General features: G+C 43.7%; 1 protein-coding gene across 3 annotated transcripts in view; it reads left to right on the top strand.

Moving 5' to 3' along the window:
* The window catches only part of ZEB1 (zinc finger E-box binding homeobox 1), a 102,830-nt gene extending 76,220 nt beyond the window's left edge, over positions 1 to 26,610 (top strand). For all 3 annotated transcript variants that reach the window (XM_064162636.1, XM_064162635.1, XM_064162637.1), the window contains exons 3-9: positions 6,803 to 6,865; positions 10,396 to 10,557; positions 11,361 to 11,563; positions 16,898 to 17,003; positions 17,704 to 19,514; positions 21,379 to 21,559; positions 24,022 to 26,610. In XM_064162636.1, the coding sequence (XP_064018706.1) occupies positions 6,803 to 6,865; positions 10,396 to 10,557; positions 11,361 to 11,563; positions 16,898 to 17,003; positions 17,704 to 19,514; positions 21,379 to 21,559; positions 24,022 to 24,569 (3,074 nt within the window). In that variant the 3' untranslated portion in view covers positions 24,570 to 26,610. The remainder of the gene's footprint in view (positions 1 to 6,802; positions 6,866 to 10,395; positions 10,558 to 11,360; positions 11,564 to 16,897; positions 17,004 to 17,703; positions 19,515 to 21,378; positions 21,560 to 24,021) is intronic.
* Positions 26,611 to 26,870: the final 260 nt, after the last annotated feature.

The raw sequence follows: 26,870 nt of genomic DNA, 5'->3' as shown, positions 1-26,870 counted from the left end.
ATGAAACTAAATACGATTCAGATAGAAATTTGTTCCTGTGAGCTGCTTCTGTGTTTTTTGCATGTAAGATATAGCTAGCAAAACCACTCCAATTTTTAGATTATTAGTTTTAGAATTGGCTATCTTGCTCATAATAGATCTGTATTTTGAAAGCACTGGAAGGAGGCAAATCTTACATGTATTATGCAGCAGCTTTAGAATCTGAACATTTGAAGCAATCAGGAAATGGGCCTTTGTACTGTGGAAACAGATAGGGACTGTCATAATGTCACACAGGATGTTTGCATTTGAGCCAGATTGGGATAAATGCAGAAATTAGCAGAATTTATTGCAGAATTTTGCCTTAATCTCCTGAAAGAAACAAAAACGTTTTATGGCACATCTGTCTGTGTCTGAACTCCAGCCACCGTTCTTCGGCATCCACCTTGTGAGAACTGGTGGTTTAAGGCAAATTGCATGACCTCACATCTAAATAAATGGAAAGCAGTGGTACAGTCCCTAGCTGCAATCCAGCTGAGAGTGAGTGGCTGAGAGTTCAGAGAATAGCATCAGCTCAGCCTGCTTTTGCACAGCTGCTACTGCAAGGTATGCTGCGCAGGGAAATTAGGATTTGGGGGCTAAATTCTTAAGTCATTTTCTTAGGTCTATAATATCTTTGCTGGGCTGCAGGCTGGATCTATCAGGAAGTGCAGCTACATAAAAATGGGCTGTGCATAGACTAGATTATTTCTTGAACCCTTAAACCTGACATAAGGCTCACAGAAGCACTGGGCCAAGACTTTTTGGATTGCATGTTTCCTGGAGATGTTACCTACGTGGCACAGTGTTTTGCTTCAGACACTTCTCTGGGGTTTTTCAGCCTCTAGACATGTGATGGCATCTTTTTTGACTCTGTCTTTCAAAGGTACCATTTGTAACCTTTTAAAATGGGAAGGGCTCAAACTAGATTCTGCTGTGCTTGTAGAATCACAACATAAGCAGTGTTCTCTCTGCTTGGATCACTGCTGGCAAAGACAGGCTGTCATCAGCATTTAGACAGACAAAAGGTTCATTAGATCATAGAATGGCTTAGGGTGGAAGGGACCTTAGAGATCATTACTCCATCCTCTCTGTCATGAGCAGGGACACCTCTCAGCTAGACTTGGATGCCTGAGGTGTCATCCTGTCTGGCCTTGAATGCCTCCAGGGAGGAGGCATCCATAACTACTCTAGGCAACCTATTCCAGAGTTTCACTACCCTCCTACTGAGGAACTTCTTCCTAAGATCCAGACTAAACCTACTCTCTTGCAGCTTAAAACCCTTCCCCCTCATCCTATTGCTAGACACCTTTATAAAAAGTCTCTCTTCAGCTTTCCTGTAGGATCCCTTCAGATATTGGAAGGCAGCTGTAGGGTCCTCTTGGAGCCTGAACAACCCCAGCTCTCTCAGCCTATCCTTGCAGCAGAGGTGCTCCAGCCTTTCAGTCATCCTTACGGCCCTCCTCTGGATTTGCTCCAAGAGTTCCGAGTCCTCCTTATAATGGGGATACCAAAACTGGTTGCAGTATTCAGTAATAACTGTCCTGTGGAAGTTTTATGGAGCTTTGATTTGCTGTGGTGGAGTTGCATTTACATTGATACCTTTCCTAGAATGAAAGATGTGAGCTGAAAGTCATCATCCAAACCATTCTACATATCTGTGCACTGCTCTTAGTTGCACATTAGAAATGTAGACAGAGAGGGTGTTGGATGCATGATCTTTCTCATGCAGGGAGTGATGATGGGGTAGTGTCTGTGCAACACTAATATCATACCCAGCACTGGTGATTATTTTCAGAAGGAAAATAACAGGGTTTTTAGAAGTACAACAGCTTGAGTAAGTTTGTGTTTCATTGCTGAAGCAGCACTGTAAGTGCCTTGGTACACAAGTTAAAAATGTAATACAGAAACACAGCAGCCCTCCCAGAAACCAGAGTCCCCAGGAGGAGCTCCCAACCACCTTTCCACCTTCTTCCCCCACCTCTACCTTACCCCAGACTTTGCCTTATGGTTCAAGGTGAGTTTGGAAGATCAGCCAGGGGAATTAAGCAGCAGACAGATTAGTCAGACAGCAGGTTACAGAGAGAAATGCAGCCCAAAGCCAGAGAGCAAGCTGCATTATCTATGTTTATGTTCTTGTTTTTATACATCTCTGCAAGCCTGAGTGCAGTAGGCATCAGCATTGTTTCCTTCTCACAACCTATAATCTAATTCTTCTCACCAAAATATCCCAGCTAGGCTCAAACTAGCACACTGGGTTTAGCTGAACCCAAGAGAATGAGTGTTTCACGCATTCTGACCACCAGTGGCCAAGAATAGAAACACCACACACAAGATTTCTGCATCAGATTGCTTTCCTTCCGTTTCCAGTCATTCTAACCGAAGTTCTAGATGGCCTTTGGAACAGGTGTGTTAAGTATAAGGTGTGTATCTCAAGAAGTTCAACTGAAACACTCTCAAAAGGGCTTGACAAAGTACACCACGTGTATCCTGCACACCGTGTTGGCAGTCTGCCAGCGTGCATGTGTGCAGTGATTCTGTAGTACAGTGGTCAGGGGGAGGTTGCTCTAGTTTATAGTAAAACCTACCCTCCAATTCAAAAGTAGAAGTTGCACTTACTCACTGTATAAACACACTTCAAAAGCATTATTATCTATTAGAAGGATTTAGCAGATGTAGAGATCTCAGACTCGGAACTAAGAAATGCCTTTGAGAAGTTGGGAAAAAATCATCTAGACCTTGAAATAACCTTTAAAAATGAATGAAGTTATGTTTTCTCTTTAAGCTCTTCCCACAACTCACAGAGTTCCTTTAACTCACAAAATTCCTTCAACTCAGTTCCTTTAACACACAAAATTCCTCTAACTCACAAAATTCCTTCAACTCAGTTCCTTTAACTCACAAAATTCCTCTAACTCACAAAATTCCTTCAACTCAGTTCCTCTAACTCACAAAATTCCTTCAACTCAGTTCCTCTAACTCACAAAATTCCTTCATCTCACAAAATTCTTTCAACTCAGTTCCCTTAACTCAAAAAATTCCTTTGAGCCAAAAAAATCCTTCAACTCAAAATTATTTTAAGCCAAAAAACTCCCTCAACTCATCAAATTCCTTTAAGTCAAAATCCCTTCAACTCACAAAGTTCCTTCAACTCACAAAATCCTAAGTAAAAAAATTCCTTTAACTCACAAAATTCCTTCAACTCACAAAATTCTTTTTACTCAAATTCCTTCAACTCAGACAATTCCTCTAACGCACATAATTCCTGTACCTCCAAAGCCAAGGCCAAGCCTGTGTGCCATAAGGGTTTTGTTCTCCCGGTGTGCTGGGCTGCTGAGAAAGGTTGCTGCACTCTTTTGCATTCGTTTGGTTTGGGAGGAAGGCAGCAGAAGTGTGACATCTTTCAGCTGCAGCTTTTACTCCCAGAAGCAAACAGGCAGGCAGTGTTGTAAGCTGTAAGTGGTGCTTGCTTCATGCATATCAGAAAAACAGCTTTAAAGAATTGAAATTGGAAACTCTTTTGATGGGTTTTGATGTTGATACCTTTCTCTGCAATGGAAATGTCAGTGAAGTTTTGTCTTTCTGTGTACAGTCACAATTGCCATTTTGCCTAGTGCTACCCATGCAGTGTGGTTTTTTGGTCAGCCTGTGACACAGTGGCTGTGTCATATGTGTTAATTGTTAGTACATGTCATTGCCTGTCATCTAAAAACCATTAACATTTACCCCTAGGAAGTCACACCATATCGCTAAGAAGCTGCTCATAAGCAGTGAGGAGGTACAGAAGCCCAAGAACATGTTTTACAGTTATCTGGTATGTCCAGATGTAATGCCAAGATGGATATTCATGCCCTAGATGCTATTCATGGAGACCTGTATGTAAGCAGGTAGCTCAGATTTCAGAGCTGTGACTTCTGCTTGGTGGAACGGTGTCTTAAGATCTGTTCTTCCATCATCACATCCCTTTCCCTTGCTTCCCAGCAGCTGTAATTGGGCTTCTGAGGGTCAGATTACAGTTGCCTTTGTGTGTGGACCATGCCTGGCTATAAAGATGGAGCTCCACTTAACACTTTTCAAGTGATTAATTATGCCTGCAGTATTAGAGATCACCCCCTGTGGAACAGGGCTCCTCCCTGACTTATACTCCTCTTGTAGATACTGGGAAGAGACAGTACCAAAGAGAGGTTATTATTATTAGAATTGAGAGAGTTTATCACTTCACTGAGATTAATCTATAATGCCATAAATTCCTTGCATTCCCTTGGGAAGCATAGCTTTTATTTGTACTGAAGCCAATAGAATTTTCTAGAGACACTGTAATTTGAATTACCATGAGTAATAACTTACTGATATTTCCCCTTCTTCCATAGAGCCTGTTTCATACTGGAGAAAAATCAGTAACCCTTTCCAAAGGAAAAACAGTGGGTTTGCATCCTGATTGGCTTTAAGAAATTAAATGTTGGATTTCACTTTGCACTGGATGCAGCCATCCATTCTTGCACATTCCAAACCAAGGCTTTAGGAACAGGAGGCAAAAAATATAACCAGTTCACAATCCAGTATTGACCAATAAAATGCAGATTTTTGTGGGGGGGTTAGGTGCCATTGAAGATATAAGCAAGGTTTAAGAGTTACAGCATCCCTGTAAGCATATTTCTTGTTCATGACTATCTGCAGGTATTTTGGGTCTGAGGGATTTTAGCAAAGTAGACTGAACCAACAGGTTTAGGTTTGTTTCCTTTGTAGAAGCTGGTATTGTCTGAGGACTTGGAGTTCTCCTGGAGTTTATCATCATCCAGATAAAGGAGAAATTGACTTCTCCTGTAATTAAAAAAAAAAATGGTCCCTTCTGGGGGTTTGACAAGCTAAACCAAAGGATTTTTCCTTGCGCTGAAATAGAGTGCAGTAAGGTAAACAGAAGTATAGTAGTTGCCATTTCAGCTTATAGCAGTAGTGTATCATAGAAGAGACCTCCAAGATCATCAAGTCCCACCTATCACCTAGTATCAGGAACAGTGTGGCCAGTAGGACAGGGGAGGTTATTCTTCCCCTATACTCAGCATTGGTCAGGCCACACCTTGAGTCCTGTGTCCAGTTCTGGGCTCCTCAGTTCAAGAGAGATGTTGAGGTATTGGAACATGTTCAGAGAAGGATGACAAAGCTGGTGAGAGGCCTGGAGCACAAACCCTATGAAGAGAGGCTGAAGGAGCTGGGGGTGTGCAGCCTGGAGGAGAGAAGACTCGGGAGTGATCTCATTGCTGTCTACAACTACCTGAAGGGAGGCTGTAGCCAGGTGGGGTTGGTCTCTTCTCCCAAACAAACAGCAAAAGAACGAGGAGACACAGTCTGAAGTTGTGCCAGGGGAGGCCAAGGCTGGATGTTAGGAGGAAATTCTTGCCAGAGAGAGTGATTGGCATTGGAATGGGCTGCCCAGGGAGGTGGTGGAGTCGCCATCCCTGCAGGTGTGTAGTTTAACCACCTGCCATATCTAAGAGTGTTTTTCTGCAGCGTAGCTCTGAAACTTTTCCATGATAAAACTATGAAGTCATGCTTTAATTTCACACACATTAGCTGAGCAAACTACTGGTAAAGGAGAGAAACAGAAAACACAACTTTCCTATGCATGCCTGCCTTAAGCCAGGGACCTTCAGGAATTTCCACAGTGGCTTCTCCAGTAGGACCTTCCCAGCCCAGGCTACCCAATAAATGTAAGCTGAGAACAACATGATCTGTTTATGGATTTAAACCAGCAACCTGCAGTGAGGCAAAACTTCCATACTCCATCCTTGGACGCTGCAGCTGAGCAGGAGCTGGTGGAGTTTTAGAGGCAGGTGGGCTCCACAGTCTTAGTTGTGTAGATTTCTGATAGCAGCAAACTCATATTGCATATTGGACTTGGTAGGTGAAATGTTGTTGTACTGCACAGCTGGTCTGGTGGGGAGCATGTGTTTAAAATCCTTGTTTGTTTAAGCTGTCACAGCCCCTTAAGTGGTTTCTAGACAATTTACAAGAAAGAGGACATATTAGATGGCTGTTTGCAGGCATGAGCAGCAAATTAGCAATCATTTCTTAAAACTGCTAATTGGAGGCAGTACTGTCAATGTATTTGCTTTGTTAGACTCTGCTATCCTGAAATGCTGTCCCTGTCTTTACATCTCATCAAATAATGGTTAGTGTTTAGTATTGCTTCATCTTAAGATTTTGTTTCTTTATGGAATATCATTGAATAGTAAAATGGCTCAGGTTGGAAGTAACCTCAGAGATAATCTATTCCAACCTCCCTGCCACTGACAAGGATGCCTCTCAACTAGACTTGGCTGCCCAGGGCCTCATCCAACTTGGCCTGAAACACCCCCAGGAGGAGGCAGCCACAACCACTTTGGAAAGCCTATCCCGGAGTCTCACCACCCTCACACTGAAGAACTTTTTGCTAAACTCCAGTCTAAGCCTACTCTCCTTCAGCTTCAAACCATTCCCCCTTGTCCTGTCTCTAGACACCCTTATGAAAAGTCCCTCTGCAGCCTTCCTGTAGGACCCGTTCATGTACTGAAAGGCAGCTCTGAAGTCCCCCTGGATTCTTCCTTGTGCAATACTGTGCAATCCATACTGTGGAAATAACATGGTGTCTGAATGCAGTTCTTCTAAACAATGCATAGGTGGGAAAGAATGCTGAAGAAATGACTCCAACATTAAGTTTTTGTTATGTGTATGAAGTTTTTGATGTTGTTGTGCAGAGTGTGCTTTTAAATATTAAATGTCCTTTTTGTGAAATGTACTATTTCAGCTGGGAAGGAAACAAAGGAAATCCTGGGGCCTGAAGCTCAGACAGATGAAGTTGGATGTACAGGTATTTGTTAATCTGAGTTCCTTATTCATAAAATGCTTTTGAGTTTTGAAATTCTCCCACCTGTCTTTATAAAATGCCTTCTCTTCCACACTAGAGGTCTTGCATTATTGTGGTGCTCTGGGAGTTATCTGCCCCCCACCTCTTATGAAATCACCCAGACTAGACTCAGCCAAGCTGGAATTTAAGGATTGAAGCTTTATATTTACAGTTTGGCACAATATACAAGCAGATATTTACAATATATTACAGTTACTTATAGCTATATGTACAGTTATAAACAAGATAAAAATAATACTGAAACACAGTACTCCTCCCAGAAATCAGAGTCTCCAGGAGGGGCTCCCAACCACCCTTCCACCTTCTTTCCACCCCTCTACCTTATCCCAGAATATGCCTTATGTGCAAGATGAGTTTGGAAGGTTGGCAAGGGGGGTTAGAAGCAGAATTAATTGGGTTACACAGCAAAAGCCCAGGGAGAAAAGCACAAACACTGACTCTGACAGAGACACACACTGACACTGTCTTATCTATGTTTGTGTCCTTGTTTTTATACATCTCAGCAAGCCTATGAGTGAAGTAATGTCACCATTGTTTTCTTTTTACAGCCCATAATCTAATTCCTCTCATTAAAATATTCCAATTTGCCTTGAACTAGCACAGCTATGAGCAGTACTTTAGCTAAGGAAGAGTAAGTCTGGACTCCTGGCTGCCCCAAGTGGGGAGATGTAGCTGGCAGTGACTCAGAGCAGCCTTCTCACAGTAGTGCTAGCCCCAGCAGCACCACACCATTGTTCCTCTGAGAGAAAACAAGGGATAGCACTGCTCTTAGGGGTAGTTGTATAGAGTACAATAGATAATGATTTAAATTAATAAGGAATATATCAAAGTAAGGTAATACAGGATCAGGAGGATACACAGGATGGCAGGCGTTGGAAGGGATCGAAAGAGATCATCGAGTCCAATGCCCCTGCCAGAGCAGGACCACAATACTGTTAACTCTTCTGTTTGTACTAGTTCTACAAAAGGCAATATAAAATGTCTACTACGGTTTCAGAGCCAAATAAAAAGCATGTTGTCATTTCTTAGGCTGATAGTTTAATGCCCTTTATACTATCTGGTAGATATTACCAAGGTGAGCCTTACTTCACAGAATGGTAGGGGTTGGGAGGGACCTTCCAAGATCATCGAGTCCAACCTCCTTGCCAAAGCAGGATTAGCCAGGGCAAGTCACACAGGAACACATTCAGGTGGATTTTGAAAGTCTCCAGAGCAAGAGACTCCACATGCTGTCTAAACATCCTGCTCTAGGTCTTTATCACTCTCACCATAAGAAGTGTCTTCTTGTGTTGAGGAGGAACCTCCTGTGTTCTAGCTTGTACCCATTGTTCCTTGAAATATCACTTGGCACCACAGAAAAGAGCCTGGCAACTCCATCTTGACACCCACCCCTCAGGTATTTACAGACATTGATCAGGTCCCCTCTCAGCCTTCTCATCTCCAGACTAAACATCTTCAGGGCTCTCAGTCTTTTCCTCCTAGGATAAATGTTCAAGACCCCTTCTCATAGCACTCCGTTGAAATCTCCAGCAGATCCCAGTCTCTCTTGAACTGGGGAGCCCAAAACTGGACACAGTATTCCAACAGCAACCATATAACCCTGAATGTTGATATATTTTAAACTACAGATCCACACATTCATTTTAGATGCTATAAAGTCAGATCTCTCCAGCAAGTATGAAGAACTACCTTATGTATGTGACAGACTGCCTCATGTCACAAAAAGATTGTGTCACGTTGCACATTGAGTGTGTGACTTCACAGGGAGAGGTGAATCATAAAATTTCTCCTTCTTGTTAAAAATATGCTTCACATTATTAATAGTGGAGAGGATCTGTCATGATGTAGTGTGCTGCAGGCAAAGAGCTCTCACAGCCTGGCGTCGTGGGTGGGGGGTGAGGCTGGATTGAAACTGCCACAATTCCACCATGGTAAAAGTAAACTCTGAACAATTTCTTTGGGCAAATATTTAGTACCCTAATATTTGTTGTACAAATGCTCAGTAAAATCTTTAATTGATTATTCTGTCATTGATTATTTTCTCACATTTTCAGTGGAAATGTTGAAAGGATGTTAACTAGATCTGAACTGTTCCCAGCAGTGGAGAACAAACCACTCACGGTTCATTTGCTGCTTTTCAGGCAGCCAGCTTGTTATTCAGAGTTTAAATACCTTTTGGGCTTATTCTTATAAACAAGTCTTAAATGACATGAAAAACTATGTTTTGAAAGCAACAAAATTACTTTTGCAAAGAGGAGCCAAGATGGTAAGCTGGCCTTCGAAAGAGATAGTTGATTGGATAGGGCTGGATGAGGGGATTGAGTCCAGCATCGGTAAGTTTGCAGAAGACACCAAGCTAGGAGCAGGTGTGGATCTGTTGGAAGGTAGGAGAGCCCTGCAGAGAGACCTTGACAGGCTGGATGGGTGGGCAGAGGCCAATGGGATGAGATTTAACAAGGCCAAGTGCAGAGTTCTACACTTTGGCCACAACAACCCCAAGCTGCAGTACAGACTGGGGACCGAGTGGTTGGAGAGCAGCCAGGAAGAAAGGGACCTGGGGGTACTGGTAGATAGTAGCTGAACTGAGCCAGCAGTGTGCCCAGGTGGCCAAGAGAGCCAGTGGCATCCTGGCTGGCTCAGGAAGAGTGTGGCCAGCAGGACAAGGGAGGTTATTCTGCCCCTGTGCTCAGCACTGCTCAGGCCACACCTTGAGTGCTGTGTCCAGTTCTGGGCTCCTCAATTCAAAAGAGATGTTGAGGTACTGGAACGTGTCCAGAGAAGTGCAATGAAGCTGGTGAGGGGCCTGGAGCACAGCCCTTTGAGGAGGCTGAGGGAGCTGGGGGTATTTATCCTGGAGAAGAGGAGGTTCAGGGCAGACCTCATTGCACTCTACAACTACCTGAAGGGAGGTTGTAGCCAGGTGGGGATCAGTCTCTTCTCCCAGACAACCAGCAACAGAACAAGAGGACACAGTCTCAAATTGTGCCATTTGGGAGATCTAGGCTGGATGTTAGGAGGAAATTCTTCCGACAGAAAGTGATTGGTGCCATCCCTGGAGGTGTTCAAGCAAAGCCTGGATGATGCACTTAGTGCCATGGTCTAGTTGATTGGATAGGGCTGGGTGCTAGGTTGGACTGGATGACCTTGGAGGTCTCTTCCAACCTGGTTGACTCTATGATTCTATATGAGGGCTAAGTCATCAGTAAAGTTGCATGGATGATTTTTAGGGGTGCTGAAGGGAACAGCTAAATCTAAAACGATAAAAATGCACTGAGCTGAAGAGGTAAACTGCAGTTTTAGCCAAATTTTTGAATGTTGTTATTCCACTGGTTCTGTCTTTTAAACCTTGCCATGTTCCTACATCTTACAGTGTTTGGTCTGTGCTGGTATTTATAAAGGGTTTTGAAATCCTCAGTTAGAGGCTGATTTGGAGGCTGCTCATTTCCTATCTTGTATGTATTTTTCACTCCTAGTAAAAGAAGATGAATGTGATTCTGATGCAGAAAATGAACAAAACCACGACCCTAATGTTGAGGAATTCCTTCAACAAGAAGATACAGCTGTTATCTATCCTGAAGCACCTGAGGAGGACCAGAGACAAGGCACACCAGAAGCTAGTGGTCAGGATGAAAATGGTAAATAGACCAGCAGCTTAGCTCTGAGGAAATAACTTGTACTAACTGCTAGTTGCATTCTGTTGTGTTGTAGGAGACAGCAATACAGACACATGTGACTTGGGGGGGGAAATAATCTTGGTTAAGTCATTACAAGAGGATGGGATCATGACATAAAAAACATTACTACTTGATTTTGTGGAACAAGATGTGCACTGGGATTCAGTTGTATGGATACCTGAGTGATAGCTTCATGTAACTGGAGTTAAAAATCAGTCCCCATCTTTCTTATAAACCTCCTCTCAGGACACAGAGCTTTTGGAGCGAGTCCAGAGGAGGGCCACAAAGATGATTGAAGGACTGGAGCACCTCTGCTGTGAGGATAGGGTGAGGGAGCTGGGACTGTTCAGCCTGAAGAAGAAAAGACTCTGGGAAGATCAATACCTGAAAGGATCTGATAGGAGGGCAGGAGGAAGACTTTCCGTAAGGGGGTCTAGAGACAGGACAAGGGGGAATGGTTTGAAGCCGAAGGAGAGTAGGCTTAGACTGAAGTTTAGCAAAAAGTCCTTCAGTGTGAGGGTGGTGAGATGCTGGGATAGGCTTTCCAGAGTGGTTGTGGCTGCCTTCTCCCTGGGGGTGTTTAAGGCCAGGTTGGATGAGGCCCTGGGCAGCCAAGTCTAGTTGAAAGGCATCCTTGCTCATGGCAGAGAAGTTGGAGTAGATGACCTCTGAGGTCCCTTCCAACCTAGGCCGTTCTGTGACCTGTGATGTAGTCAGGCTGGCACTTAGCCATGTGTAAGCCTGGTGTGTTGCCCCCCGTGCAGGAACACCTGATGCGTTTTCCCAGCTGCTCACCTGCCCGTACTGTGACCGAGGCTACAAGCGCTTCACCTCGCTGAAGGAGCACATCAAGTACCGCCACGAGAAGAACGAGGACAACTTCAGTTGCTCCTTGTGCAGTTACACCTTCGCCTACAGGACGCAGCTCGACCGCCACATGACATCACACAAATCAGGAAGGGATCAGGTAAGTGCCATTTGAGTTCGGGAGGTGCTGTCCTCTGCAGCAAGGCTGGGGTTTGCTGCGTGCAGAAACGCGCGGAGCGAGTGAACTGCTCGCGTCAGGGTGTGCCGAGGGCTCGCTCCTGCAGCGTGCACTTGCGTAGGCTGTTGAAGTCAGGCTTTTTCCATGGCAATCAAAGGGTGAGATCAGATTTCCTGTGCTTCCATTCATCTAGGCAGCATAAGTTCTGCTTTTCAGAAATGCTTTATTGCATTTGTGTTTTCTTTTCTGTTTGTTGGCTAACATGACATAAAAACTGACTCAGATCTAATCTCAGCTCTTCAGTGAAATGCTTACATTTTTCTTTCTTAAATACTGTTTAGCTAATTCCAAATTTAGTGTATCCATTGCTGCCCTTAAGAAACAAACCATTGTGTTGATTCATCTGCTCAAACTGTGTGACAGTTTTTTAAATACAGTCTATGCTGTAAGACAAGATACAAATAATTTCTGCATAAACCAAAAGGTTTCAGTACTAAATGAAGCACCAAAAAATGACTACAGATATTCTGAGCTAGTTTTCTCTGGCTGATGGACTGATCTGAGGGCATGGCTCCCTGAAACACCTTCTTAGTCATCTCAGATTCACAGGTTGCATTGGGTTGGAAGGGACCCTTAAAGGCCACCTTATCTAATCCCATGCAGTCAGCAGGGGCACCTCCAACTAGATTAGGCTGCGCAGGACCACAGCAAGTCTGATCATGAATGTCTGCGTGGATGGGGCCTCGACCATGTCCCTCAGCAATCTGTCCCAGTGTTTTCCTGCTCCAATTATAAAGAACTTCTCTTAATGTCCAGCCTAAATCTACCCTACTCCAGTTCAAAGCCTTTGCCCCTCATCCTATTGCTACAAGCCCTTCTAAACAGTCATTCCCCAGCTTCCTGTGGCCCTCAGGTATTGTGAAATGCTGCTATAAGGTCTCCCTGGAGCTTTCTCTTCAGGCTGAACAGCCCCAGTCTTTCACCCTCTGTTCCTGGGAGAGGTGCTCCAGCCCTCGGTATCATCCTGGTGGTCCTTCTCTGGACCTTCTCTAGCAGGTCCCTGTCTCTCTTGTGTTGAGGTCTCCAGAGCTGGACACAGGACTCCAGGTGAGGTCTCATCAGAGCAAAGTGTCAGAATCAACTCTCTCACTTGCTGGCCACACTTCTTTTGATGTAGCTCAGGATGTGATTTGCCTTCATCTCATCACTGGGGAAGGTCCTGTGGTTCTGTTACAGGTGTTAATGCTGGTGTGTCTTCTTGACTCCTCACAGCAATGCAGTGGAGTGTTCTTGGAGTGCTGTGATTAATTCTTTAATGAGCAGAAAAGAGCAGCTTTGCACAGTGCATTAAAAAATAAATCACACACCAGAGGCACAAAAAAGCATGGATTTAACAGGACTGAGACGGGAAAAAGTATTTCAATCTCAGAAAAGGAAGGGCAGAGAGTATTGGAGATAAGAGAAAAGTTGTGATTGCTTAGTTTTAAAGAAGGTCCTGGAGAGTAGCTCTGAGGATGTTCCAGGTTTATTTAAAAAAAGGTAAGTTTAGGACAGTCAGCAGGAAAGTGGAATACAGAATTACAAGTAGGTAAGGTGAAATGGGTAGAGACACTGCTTGGCAGAAAGTTCAAATCAGCTTATAGCTATGACCAGGAAAACAGGAAAACTCATTAAAAATGTGATAAGAGAACTGTGGGCTTCCATGCCTCGGACACAGAAGATTGAATTTTAAAGACTGGAGCAGAAACTTTTCTGACAGATTGAATACATGCACTGATGATTGGTATGAATATTTATGTAGTCCAGCATCTGCAGTAGCTGTATATATGCTGAGATCCTTTGACTTGTATAATCTCAAGTCAAACAGTAGTAACTGATTCTCTGCAGGCTTAAGTAAATCCTGACATGGTCCTCCAGACTCATTGAAGTTGGATCATTAAAGTGAAATGCAGAGAGTCAGGCACAATCATCCAGATCATCTTCAAGAGGCAGTTAAAGCTGAAAAGCTGTGCGGGCTAGCAAAAGACAGCTGACAAACCTGGCAATAAGAGTCAAGTGCTAATCAGGATAAGTCAGAGTGGAGACCTCACTGCAGAGCTTAGCAGGAGGTGGGAAGGAGCCCATCCCGAGGAGAAATGGAAGCAGTACCTGCTGCAAAGTGAAAACTGCAGCTTAACCAAATGCTTATCCCAGGGGAACCACCATATTCGAGTACTTGGAAGCAATTTGCATTACCTCGTTTCAGTTTGTCTTCTGTTAACATTTGTATCCTACAAAGGAGGACAAGGTGTTGAACAAGGAGGGTTGATAATTTGGGCAGCACATCTCAGAGCAGAATGCTCAGACTTATCCAGCACACTGCACGGCTGTGAGTTCTTCTGATCTAAAGGCGTAAGTCAGAGCACTAACAGCATCCTGCCTTTTTGTTCATCCTTGTTTCTCCCACACTGATCTTGGCTCCCAGCTGCTGTGTCTACACTCAGGGAATAACCTCAGCACTGGATGAGCGTCTGCTCCCAGCACTGCTGCAGAACAGAGAGAGGTGCAGCAGCTCTCCAGCACACTTTACAGAATCACACCGAATCACAGAACGCTAGGGGTTGGAAGGCACCTCCAGCCATCATCCAGTCCAGCCTCCCTGCAGTCAGCAGGTACATCCTCTGCTAGAGCAGGTTGCTCAGAGGCCCACTGGATATCTCCAGGGATGGAGCCTCAACAACATCCCTGGGCACCTGTTCCACTGTTCTGCCACCCACATGCTAAAGAACTTGTTCCTAACATCCAATCTCAATCTCCTTGTCTCTCATTTCAAACCATTGCCCCTCACTCCATCACTGCAGGTCTTTGCAAGCAGTCCCTCTGCAGCCTTCTTGTAGCTCACTTCAGTTACTGGCAAGCTGCTATTAGATCTCCCTGGAGCCTTCTCTTCTCCAAGCTGAACAAGCTCAGCTCCTTCAGCCTGTCTTCATAGCAGAGGTGCTTCAGCCCCCCTATCATCTTGGTGGTCCTCCTTTAGACCTACTCCATCAGGTACATGTCCCTCCTGTGCTGAGGGTTACAGAGCTGGATGTAGTACTCCAGGCGAGGTCTTACCAGAGCAATGTGGCAGAATCACCATTCTTAATCTTCAGTGCAGGTAGGGGAGGGGTTTGATGTTCATAGAATCAGCCAGGTTGGAAGAGACCTCTGAACTCATCCAGTCCAACCTAGCACCCAGCCCTATCCAGTCAACTAGCCCATGGCACTGAGTGCCTCATCCAGTCTTTGCTTGAACACCGCCAGGGATAGCAACTCCACCACCTCCCTGGGCAGCCCATTACAATGCAAATCACTCTCTCTGGCAACAACTTCCTCCCAACTGGCACAACATGAGACTGTGTCCCCTCATTCTGTTTCTGGTTTCCTGGAAGCAGAGACCAACCCCACCTGGCTACAGCCTCCCTTCAAGTAGTTGTAGACAGCAATGAGGTCTGCCCTGAGCCTTCTCTTCTCCAGGCTGCACACCCCCGGCTCCCTCAGCCTCTCCTCAAAGGGCTGTGTTCCAGGCCCCTTATCAGCTTTGTTGCACTTCTCTGGACACATTCCAGTATCTCAACATCTCTCTTGAATTGAGGAGCCCAGAACTGGACACAGCACTCAAGGTGTGGTCTGACCAGTGTTGAGTACAGGGGCAGAAGAACCTCCCTTATCCTGCTGGCCACACTGTTCCTGATACCGTCCAGGATGCCATTGGCTCTCCTGGCCACCTGAGCACACTGCTGGCTCATGTTCAGCTACTCTCTACCAGTACCCCCAGGTCCCTCTCTGCCTGACTGCTCTCAGCTACTCTGTCCCCAGCCTGTAGTGCAGCTTGGGGTTGTTGTGGCCAAAGTGTAGAACCCTGCACTTGGCCTTGTTAAATCTCATCCCATTGGCCTCTGCCCATTGATCCAGAGTGTTGTGAAATTGAGAGATCCCTCCACATTGTCATTCGGCTTCATTTAGGTTTTTTGCATTCATTTTGAGAATTTTTTGTATCTGGAGAGTGCCTTTGTTGTCACTGAGCCATCTTCTCTTGAGCAATCCCATGGCATCATTACATAGAGAAATCCAAGGCCAACAGTAAGCACTTGGAAGCATGTAAATGGAAAAATCAAGTCAACTGATTAAACTTTCAACAGGCTTTTAGGAGCTTTCATGTTTCTCTCTCTCCTGTGTGACATACTCTGTGGGTGGTGGGCTTGGGGTTTCTCTTGAGTTTTTTTTGCTTTCACAAGTAGCATTAGCGTGCATCCCAGAACTTGCTACTGACAGAACATTCCAGTGCACACTGCAGCTGAAGTTAGAATTACAGAATTGCTTTGGCTGGAAAAGACCTCCAAGATCATCCAGTCCAGCCATTTGCTAACTCTAGCAAGTCACTGCTAACCCATGTCACAGTATCACAGTATCATCAGGGTTGGAAGAGACCTCACAGATCATCAAGTCCAACAATTTACCACAGAGCTCAAGGCTAGACCATGGCACCAAGTGCCACGTCCAATCTTGCCTTGAACTGCCCCAGGGACGGCGACTCCACCACCTCCCCGGGCAGCCCATTCCAGTGTCCAGTGACTCTCAGTGAAGAACTTTCTCCTCACCTCGAGCCTAAATTTCCCCTGGCACAGCCTGAGGTTGTGTCCTCTTGTTCTGGTGCTGGCCACCTGAGAGAAGAGAGCAACCTCCTCCTGGCCACAACCACCCCTCAGGTAGTTGTAGACAGCAATAAGGTCACCCCCGAGCCTCCTCTTCTCCAGGCTAACCAATCCCAGCTCCCTCAGCCTCTCCTCGTAGGGCTTCTGCCCTCAATACCACAAGATCAAGTTTCTTATTAGGAACAAGTTCTTTACTGTGAGAGTGATGGAGCACTGGAACAGGTTGCCCAGGGAGCTGACTGAGGCCCCTTCCCTGATAACACTAAAGGTGAGGCTTGGTGGGGCCCTGGGTGACCTGGTCCAGAGGCGATGTCCCTGATGACTGGGCGTGGGCTGGACTAGATGACCTCTAGAGGCCCCTTCCTGCCCAGGCTGGAGAAAGGACGAGTATGTTTTGGGGTTGTTTTAATTTTGTTTTCACTCTGTCAGATTTCTTCAGCAGATAGGCAGGGTTCAGTTTCAGCCTGACTTCTAATTGGTTTCTGTTCCATGCGTAACACTTAGCACCTTCAGCCTCTTCAAATCGTGATTGATTCTGTCGGGGTTTTGTGTTGGGCTTGCTGTGGTACGCTGTGAAAAATGCAAGATGCTTTCCCTGGGTGCTGTGCTGCCCTCTGCAATCATGACCAACTCTTTCTTGCAGAGGCATGTGACGCAGTCCGGCAGTAATCGAAAGTTCAAGTGCACTGAATGCGGGAAAGCTTTTAAATACAAACATCACCTAAAGGAGCACCTACGGATCCACAGTGGTAAATAAACCCAGCGCTGAACCGTGTGCTCGCGTTGCCACTTCTGCTCTCTGTAGCTTTGATGTAATAGAAGTCTTGTAAGTCTATGTTTAAAACACTAATCATAGAATGGTTTAGGTTCGAAGGGACCTCAAAGATCGTCCAGTTCCAACCCCCTCCTCCACCAAAGGCAGGGACACCTCCCACTAGAACAGGTCGCTCAAGGTCTCATCCAACCTGGCCTTGAACACCTCCATAGCTCCTTATATGAGTCTATTTTGTGCCATTTGTTTTTTAGTTAATCAGATTCTAATTATTTTTTTGTTTTGAAGTAGTTTTTGCAGCTTCTGAAGTTAGCAGTGATACTAAAGTTAGCAGTGGTACAACTCGCTGGAGCTTAATGAAATCTGCAAGTATCACATAGAGGCTCCTTTATGGGAAATGTAGACAGCAACATGGCATGAACATATGGGCTTCATCCTATGCCTGTCAGTGGATCACAAGCTTATTAAAGGACCCTAAGTTCAGATTTATAGATGACTTCATTACTGCTCAATTCACTGTGTAGGCTAGGGGGGTTTGGTTGGGTTTTGCCTAGGGTTTTTTTGAGGGCTCATTTTGATGCATTCTTTGCTAGTCACTATTGCTCAATGAAGTTGTGCTGCAGTAAAGTCCGGCATATGCCTTTTCTCTCTTTTTTTTTTGCTCCCCCTGTCTTTAGGAGAGAAGCCATACGAGTGCCCAAACTGCAAGAAACGTTTTTCCCATTCTGGTTCATACAGTTCACACATAAGCAGTAAGAAGTGTATTGGTTTGCTGCCTGTGAATGGTCGAGCCCGGTCAGGGCTGAAGACGTCTCAGTGCTCCTCCCCTTCCCTTTCTGCATCTCCAGGTAGCCCAGCAAGACCACAGATACGGCAAAAGATAGAGAATAAGCCCTTGCAAGAGCAACTTCCTGTTAACCAAATTAAAACTGAACCTGTGGATTATGAATTCAAGCCCATAGTGGTCGCTTCAGGAATTAATTGTTCGACCCCTTTGCAGAATGGGGTTTTTAGTGGTGGTAGCCCATTGCAGGCAACCAGTTCTCCTCAGGGTGTGGTGCAAGCTGTTGTTCTACCAACAGTAGGTCTGGTGTCTCCCATAAGCATCAACTTAAGTGACATTCAAAATGTACTGAAAGTGGCAGTGGATGGTAATGTAATAAGGCAGGTATTGGAAAACAATCATGCTAACCTTGCGTCCAAAGAACAAGAAACGATCAGCAATGCATCCCTACAGCAAGCTGGCCATTCCCTCATTTCAGCTATCAGTCTTCCTTTGGTTGACCAGGATGGGACAACCAAAATTATCATCAACTACAGCTTGGAGCAGCCAAGTCAACTTCAGGTTGTTCCCCAAAACCTAAAAAAAGAAAACTCTGTTCCTGCAAACAGTTGCAAAAACGAGAAATTGCCAGAAGATCTTACAGTGAAGTCTGAGAAGGATAAGAACTGTGAAGGAGAGACCAACGATAGCACTTGTCTTCTGTGTGATGATTGTCCAGGAGATCTTAATGCACTTCAAGAACTAAAGCACTATGAAACAAAAAATCCTCCTCAGCTCCCTCAGCCCAGTGGAACAGAGGCTGAGAAGCCCAACTCTCCTGTCCCATCAGAAACTGGGGAGAGCAACTTGTCTCCTGGGCAGCCACCCTTGAAGAACCTTTTATCGCTCCTAAAAGCCTATTATGCATTAAATGCACAACCCAGTGCAGAAGAGCTGTCAAAAATTGCAGATTCAGTGAACTTACCCCTGGATGTGGTAAAAAAGTGGTTTGAAAAAATGCAAGCTGGACAAATTTCTGTGCAGTCTTCTGGACCATCTTCTCCCGAACAAGTCAAGCTAAGCAGCCCTGCAGATAACGACGGTCAGGCAGCGACTACAAAGGTCAGCGAGCCCCAGAACAGCACAGCCAACCCCCAAAATCCTGTCAGTACAGTGAAATCTGAGACTTTGCCAAGGGAGTCAGCTCTAAACAGCTCACGCAGCAGCACGCCATCCCCATCGCCACTCAACCTTTCCTCAGCCCGAAATCCACAGGGTTACACGTGCAAGGCAGAGGGTGTACAAGAAGAGCCACAAATGGAACCTCTTGACCTTTCGCTACCAAAGCAACAGGGAGAGCTGTTGGAGAGATCCACCATAACTAGTGTTTACCAGAACAGTGTTTATTCTGTCCAAGAAGAACCTTTGAACTTAACTTGTGTAAAAAAAGAACCACAAAAGGACAACAGTGTTACAGACTCTGATCCTATTGTAAATGTTATCCCACCAAGTGCCAATCCCATAAATATTGCTATACCTACAGTCACTGCCCAGCTACCTACAATAGTTGCCATTGCTGACCAGAACAGTGTCCCATGCTTGAGAGCTCTTGCTGCCAATAAGCAAACCATTTTGATTCCACAGGTCGCTTATACATACTCTACTACAGTTAGTCCTGCGGTTCAAGAACTGCCACCAAAACAGACCCAAGCCAATGGAAATCAGGTACTGTGGTCCCTGTGTTCCTGTGTGTTGTGTAGAGTCACATCCTGCTTTGGGTCGGGAGGGACCTTGAAGATCATCTAGTTCCACCCCTTAGTGCTGAAGAACAGCTTTAGTCCAGGTTTTAGAGAGCGTGTGAGCCTAAAATCATAGAATCACAACCTGGTTTGGGTTGGAAGGGACCTTGAAGATCATCTGGTTTCAACTCTTAGTGCTGTGAAGACCAGCTTTAGTCCAGGTTGCCTGGTTTGGGTTGGGAGTGACCTTGAAGATCATAGAATCATTAGTGGGTGAACAATCCAACACTTGGTGAATTCTGCTTCACAATGATAGGATGATGCCTTCCAGTGTAGGATGCCTTTGCTCTGCAGCCATGCTGAGCTAACAGCAAACTGTCCAGATAAACCCAATAAAAGTGTAAATGTGAGCTATTTGGTTTATTCATCATTGGTGATGGGTAGGTGATGTTACTCTAAAGTCCCCTACAAGACCAGTTAGCTCAGGCAGCTTAAGTCTGGGCTGACAGCAACTATCTAATTCTGTGCATGGACAGATCAGTTCTTCATCAGAGTCATTCAGAAGTGTCTTCTAGGTTGTCAGTGCTCAGTGTTTTAGAGGCAGTCAAATTCTCCAGCTCACAAAGCAACTGAAGACCACAGCTTATGTTTCTTGCTGGCTCTGTGTCTCCTCTTTCCCCACGTCCAGCAAATAAACTCTTTGGAACTTGTAGCTGCTCCCTTCACGGTGCTCTGCTTTCCTGACTTGCAGAGCAGCTGGATTTGTCCTGCACCATAATGGTATTTAAACAAAATTCAGATGTGTTCTCAGTTGAAAGTGGGGCAGGTATTTATCTTCTTCATCTGTCAGTCCTGTATCCTGCCTTGTTTTTCCCTGGGCTTGTCCAGATGTGATCTAATCAAAGTCAGTCCTGAGAAGGAGCTGTGTGTGCTGAGCTAGGGACAGAGCAGCACAGAAAAGTGGCTCCTGTAAAGACTGAGCATTTCTAATTCAGTCTTAGAAGCTGGCTCTTTAGCATTTTAAGCAGGCAGCTGTAATGCTGGAGTCTGAAGAGTATTGAAGAGTTACAAGTTTGTTTATGTAGTGAACTTTGAGCGACACAATATTTGAGGAAGCTAGCTTGCCCAATTTTATGTTCAGATTTGATATACAATAACTGAAGTCTGTCTGTAGTGATACTGCTGAAAGCAGCAGTAAGTGCTGGGCTTCTTTACAGCTGAGCTTCAGCCCTTGGAATGCTTGGAAATAGACAACAGTTAGGGTGGCTTTAACTTTTTGCTAGTGAGTCATTTGAAGTTCCCCAAAGCTTGTGTTCAGCAATGCTTGTGCTCATTTGATGAGGAAGAGGACAGTCAAATATGCAAACTCAAACAGGAACTTAAGTAGCTTTGTGTGAAAACTTCATCAAAAAACACAGCCTTGACTTCCACCTGATCCACAGGGTAGCAAAATGTGGGTGACAAATGTTAGTGTGAATGCAGTTAGATGCCAAATTTGCTCACTTCATTTCTCTGTAATCTTCTTTTCCTTCCTAATGCTACCTTCATTTTAGGGACCTTAAAATGTGATGGCTCAGTGTAGCTTAGACTTGGCCAACAGTCAGATTTGGATCTGAATGAAGTCAGCCCCAGTGAGAATTCTGCATCTGTATGGTGGCAGGGATTGCAAAGCAGAGCCATGCAGCAAAAGATCTTTATTACTTGCAGGTTTTTTTTGCTGTGTAAGTCTAAACAGTTTTGTTTGTTTATGGAATCGACTAACAGTGCAGCTTCAGCTTACTTTCATAAATTGTGTGCTGCATCAGTGTCTTTTTTTATTGAACTCAACCTCTTTCATGATTTTTCTTAAGGATGAAAGGCAAGACACTAGCTCAGAAGGAGTATCGAATGTAGAAGATCAAAATGATTCTGATTCAACGCCCCCAAAGAAAAAGATGAGAAAGACAGAAAATGGGATGTATGCATGTGATTTGTGTGACAAAATATTCCAGAAGAGCAGCTCATTGTTGAGACATAAGTATGAACACACAGGTAGGTACTAGGAAAAGCAGATTCAGATCATTGCTTCTTTGGTAGTGTGTAAGTGATAATCTCAACTGGAATCGAGTTTTCTGAACGTGTAGGGAAGTGCAGTAGCCTGTGCTCAGCTTTGTTTGCAATGCTGTGGTGTTGTTTATCAGTGTAACACAACTGCAATTCTGTGTTCCTTTTCATCTGTAAGACCTAAACCCTGAACAGAAAAAAAAGAGTTTATTCCATCTGCCTCATGCACAGTCATTTGCCAGCCACGACCTGTGGTCAAGGATATATTCAGATTTACCTCACCTGGTTACAAATTGGAGCCATAAATGAAGGGAAAGGGTTGTGTTCTGTGTGGGACACTTTACATGAAAGGCAGTGCATCTCTCTAGAGTGAGGGATTTGCAGATTCAGCCACATTTGCAATGATCTGAAATGTTTTAGCAGCCATTCCTTAGGCATGGACTCAAACTCCAAAAGAACACCCTTTTGGCTTCTTTGTTTTAATTTCTCATATTTGTTCCTTTTGGCTCCAGTTCTGGTGTCTGTGGTCTATTTAATAACTCTCTCATTTCTTCTGTGATGTCTTCAAAAAAATCCTTTTCCTTTCTTCATTGTTTAGGTGCCTAGACTTTGTTTCTGCACATTAATGTGTTTATTTCTTCTCCTAGATGGAATTAAAAAGACAAACTATTCCCTTTTGCCTTTACCATTTGATCCAGTTTCTCAAGGTCTAATTGTTAAAGAACAGTCTGTTTTCATACCTTTCCTGTCCTGAGGCTCTTTCTCAAGCCACAGTTGTTTTCATTCTACTTAAGAGCAATGCCCAGAGTCACAGGACCTTTTAGGTTGGAAAAGACCCTTAAGATCATCATGGCCAACTGTTAACACTGCTAAGTCTTCCAACCCTGATGATACTGTGATACTGTGAACTAACCCATGTCTCTAAGGTGACTCAACCACTTCCCTGGGTAACCTGTTCCAATGCTTGGCATCTCTTCCAGTGAAGGAATCTTTCCTAATATCCAATCTAAACCTCCCCTGGCACAATTTGAGGCTATTTCCTCTCATTCCATCGTTTGTTACTTGGCAAGAGGGAACATCTGTCACCTCACTGCTTGTTTGGCATAAGCCGACATGGAGGCATTGATCATCTGTGTACTGGGACCGCAAAACTGCTGTCTTCTTGTCTCTGTCTTTTCATGTCTGGGTTAAGACTCTACAAAGTTATTCTGTGTAACAGCTTGGAGTGATGAAATCAAAATAACAGTATTAGGCTCCTGCTACGTTTATAAGAGGCTCTAAAAACAAGGCAACAAAGTGGAAAGCTAGAAGACAGGGCAGAAAGAGAACTAAGTGTAATAAAGCAGATTTTTCTTGTTAATAAAGGCACTCAGCAAGTTTTGCATATAAGGCCTGTGCCAACCTAGATTTTACAATTATTTTCCTTTTACCTTCCTTGGTTCACAAAAAAAACCAACATAAAAACTTTGTGGAATTAGTTACTCTATCAATATAGAAAGGTTTAAATGGTTTTGAGCCAGAATAATGTTTAATACAAGGGAAAAAAAGTCTTTTCTAATTTATATTTTTACTTATTTTGTGCTAAAATTTAGACCTGAGAATCTGTTTGTCCTTCTGTGATCCATTGCTCTAAAAACCTTAATGAGTTAAGCCTCATCGTTGTGACAATGCATCCTTGCCTTTGGGCTGAGATGAGGCTCCAGATCTGGGCCCCTCAATTTAAGATGCTTGAACATGTCCAGAGAAGGGCACCAAGGCTGGTGAGGGGCCTGGAGCACAGCCCTGTGAGGAGAGGCTGAGGGCGCTGGGGGTGTGCAGCCTGCAGAAGAGGAGGCTCAGGGCAGACCTCATTGCTGTCTACAATTACCTGAAGAGAGGTTGTAGCCAGGTGGGTGTTGGTCTCTTCTGCCAGGCACCCACTGACAGAACAAGAGGACACAGCCTCAAGCTGCACCAGGGCAGCCCCTCTACCATGGTCAGGGACACCCTAGCCTAGGCCTGGCTGCCCATGGCCTCATCCAGCCTAGCCTCAAACACATCCAGGGATGGCGCCTCAACCACCTCCCTGAGCAGCCCATTCCAGGCTCTCACCACTCTCATGCTTAACTTTCCTCCCAGAAGAGAGATTGGCATTGGGATGGGCTGCCCGGGGAGGTGGTGGAGTCATCATCCCTGGAGGTGTTTAAAAGGAGACTGCATGAGGCACTTAGTGCCGTGGTTTGGTTAATTAGAAGGTGTTAGGTGATAGGTTGGACTCTGATCTCGAAGGTCTTTTCCAGCCTGGTTAATTGTGTGATTCTGTGAGAAACTGAGGCTGGCAGTGCCTGAGTCTTGTTAAACAGAATGATTAATTCTTGGTAGTAGGTTCACCAGCGCCATTCTGCGATGAAAGCAGCAGTGTGGATTGTGTACAGCTTCAGCTGCCCAACTGCTGGTGCTTTGTTTTGCAGGTAAAAGGCCTCACGAGTGTGGGATCTGCAAAAAGGCCTTCAAACACAAACACCATTTGATCGAACACATGCGACTGCACTCTGGGGAGAAGCCCTACCAATGTGACAAGTGTGGAAAGCGGTTTTCACACTCGGGGTCTTACTCTCAGCACATGAATCATCGCTACTCCTACTGCAAAAGAGAGGCAGAGGAGCGCGACAGCACGGAGCAGGAGGAGACAGGCCAGGAGGTCCTCACCAACGAGCATGCTGGTGCCAGGACATCTCCCTCGCAGATTGACTCGGATGAGAGAGAGAGTTTAACCAGGGAAGAAGAGGAAGACAGTGAAAAAGAGGAAGAGGAGGAGGAGGAAAAAGAGATAGAAGGACTTCAGGAAGAAAAAGAATGTAGGAAACTACAAGAAGGAGAGGACGAAGAGGAAGAGGAAGAAGAAGAAGAAGGGAAAACCGAAGGTAACAAGAATGAGGAAGCTGTAAATGAAGCAAGCGATGCAGACCCAGAGGTGGTACAGAATAACGGGCAGGTGCCAGAAGAGAAAAACAAATAAAGCTTAAATGATCCTTTCTGTTTTTTTTTTCTATAAGGAAAAAAAAAAAAAAAACAACAAAGAAACAAAAATAAGGAAGTTGGGAATGAAGTTGGTTCTATATTATACATGCTTTTCATGGAAACGCAGTAGCCTGCATACTGTGATTTCTGTTCACTACTGTGTAAAAAAAAAAAATATATATGTAAAAAAAAGAAAAAAGAAGAAAAAAAAAAAACAAACAAAAAAAAAAAAAAAAGAAAAAAAGAAATCCAGGTGTGCCTGAACCTCAAACTTAGTAATTTTTCACACAGTTTTCAAAGTTAGGAACAAGTTTGTAACATGAAGCAGATTAGAAAAAACAAAATACAGTGACTCTGGAAGCAAAGATTTCACAGGTTGTAGGAAATCTGATTTATTGAGACGAGCATCTGGCGTCGTTTGGTTTATCAGTATTAATTTTCATGCTTAAGTTGGTTCATTTTGAAGCTGTACAATTGGGAGAGATTTATGTGATTGATTTTTTTTTTTTTTTTTTTTTTTCTTTAAATGGTAAAACGTTTCCTAAATCCACTTCAGTATTTTCTTATGTTTTCAAAAATGTGAGAACTTCTGCACTACAAAATTCCCTTTTGCAGAAACCTGTAATGCAGTTGCAAACAGTGCTTGGCTGCCTTGGTTAAATTCAGCCTGGCGGGTAGCAGTTTATGACATTAGGTGTTGTAGTAGAGCATATTATCATTTAAAGTGTATTGTTAGCCTTAAGAAAGCAGATGATAGAAGAACTGGAGTTTCTTACTCATGTGATAAAAATGTAGTTGAAGAGATTGTCGTTGAGTTCTGATTGCAGGGACTAACAGTGGTAAGGACAGCAAAGTCGTCAAAATCAGTGTTTGTAATTGTGTTTGGAGTATGTAGTAACCATATGAAGGATATGATATGAAGCTTTGTATCTCCTTTGGCCTTATGCAAGACCTGTGTGCTGTAAGTGCCATTTATCAGTATTACCAAGGCTGGAAGCAGCCTTTTATCCAATATGTGGCCTACAATAACTAGCATTTGTTGATTTGTATCCGAGTTCTAAAGGAATCATGGGGACAAAAACACTCAGCCATCAGAGAAGTAAGAACACTGGGTATCTCTCATTATTTAATTGTTTGGTGGTATTTTGGGGTTAACACCTGACCTGCAGAATTTCTCTACAATCATTACAAGGGAAATTTTCTAATCTGCTTTATTGCTTTATGGGTTTCCTTTTGATTTCAGACACATACATGACATGTTATCTGGCTCATAAGTATTTTCAAATGTTAGTTATTATGGACCCCATTTATTAACAATGTTAGCTGATTTTTACCTATCAGTATTATTTTATTTCTTTTAGTTTATAGATCTGTGCAACATTTTGTACTGTATGTCTTCAAACCTGGCAGTATTAATACCCTTCTTACTGACATATGTACCTTTTTAGTTTTAGAAAACTTTTATATTTATGTGTCTTATTTTTATATTTCTTTATTTATTACACAGTGTAGTGTATAATACTGTAGTTTGTATTAATACAATAATATATTTTAGTATGAAAATTTGGAAAGTTGATAAGATTTAAAGTAGAGATGCAATCGGTTCTCTTGCATTGAGATTTGATTTAACAGTGTTATGTTAACATTTATACTTGCCTTGGACTGTAGAACAGAAGAATTAAAATGGGAATGTATTAATTTTACAATTGCAATCAATTTCATTTTACCTTTACCCAGTTTTTAATATAAAAGCTCTTAAATTTTGAATTTCACTGTGTGACTAATAGCATGATGCTCTGCAGTTTTATTAAGAGATTAGTCTAACCATAAAACTCTCATTTCCTTAGTAAGCCAAATTAGAATAATCTTATGAAACAGTGTTGGGAACAACCTTTAACATTTTTGTGCCAATTTGTTCCTGTATTCATGTATGTATGTTACAAACCTGAAACTTCATTTTTAAGTTCCTTGTTACATCATGGTCATTTTCTAGTTTTTTACCAGACTCCCCATCTCACAATAAAATGCGTCAACAAGTCTGACTTTCTGTCATTATTCTGGCAAGGTGGAAGATGGTCTGGAGCTGTGTACAGGTTTGGGAGTTATCTCATACACACGCAGTTGTTAGGAATTCACCCAGACTAACTCAGCTGGAAGGTAAGGAATGAAGCTTTATTTATAGCATATATGGAGAGAGCTTCTATATAGAGAGCTTATCTATATAGCTTATATGTATAGCTTTTCTATATATATAGCTTATATATATTACAAGTGCATATATATACATATATGTGCAATT

This window comes from Pogoniulus pusillus, chromosome 23, assembly GCF_015220805.1.
Source record: "Pogoniulus pusillus isolate bPogPus1 chromosome 23, bPogPus1.pri, whole genome shotgun sequence".
Lineage (NCBI taxonomy): Eukaryota > Metazoa > Chordata > Aves > Piciformes > Lybiidae > Pogoniulus > Pogoniulus pusillus.
This window is presented reverse-complemented; position numbering and strand designations above follow the sequence as displayed.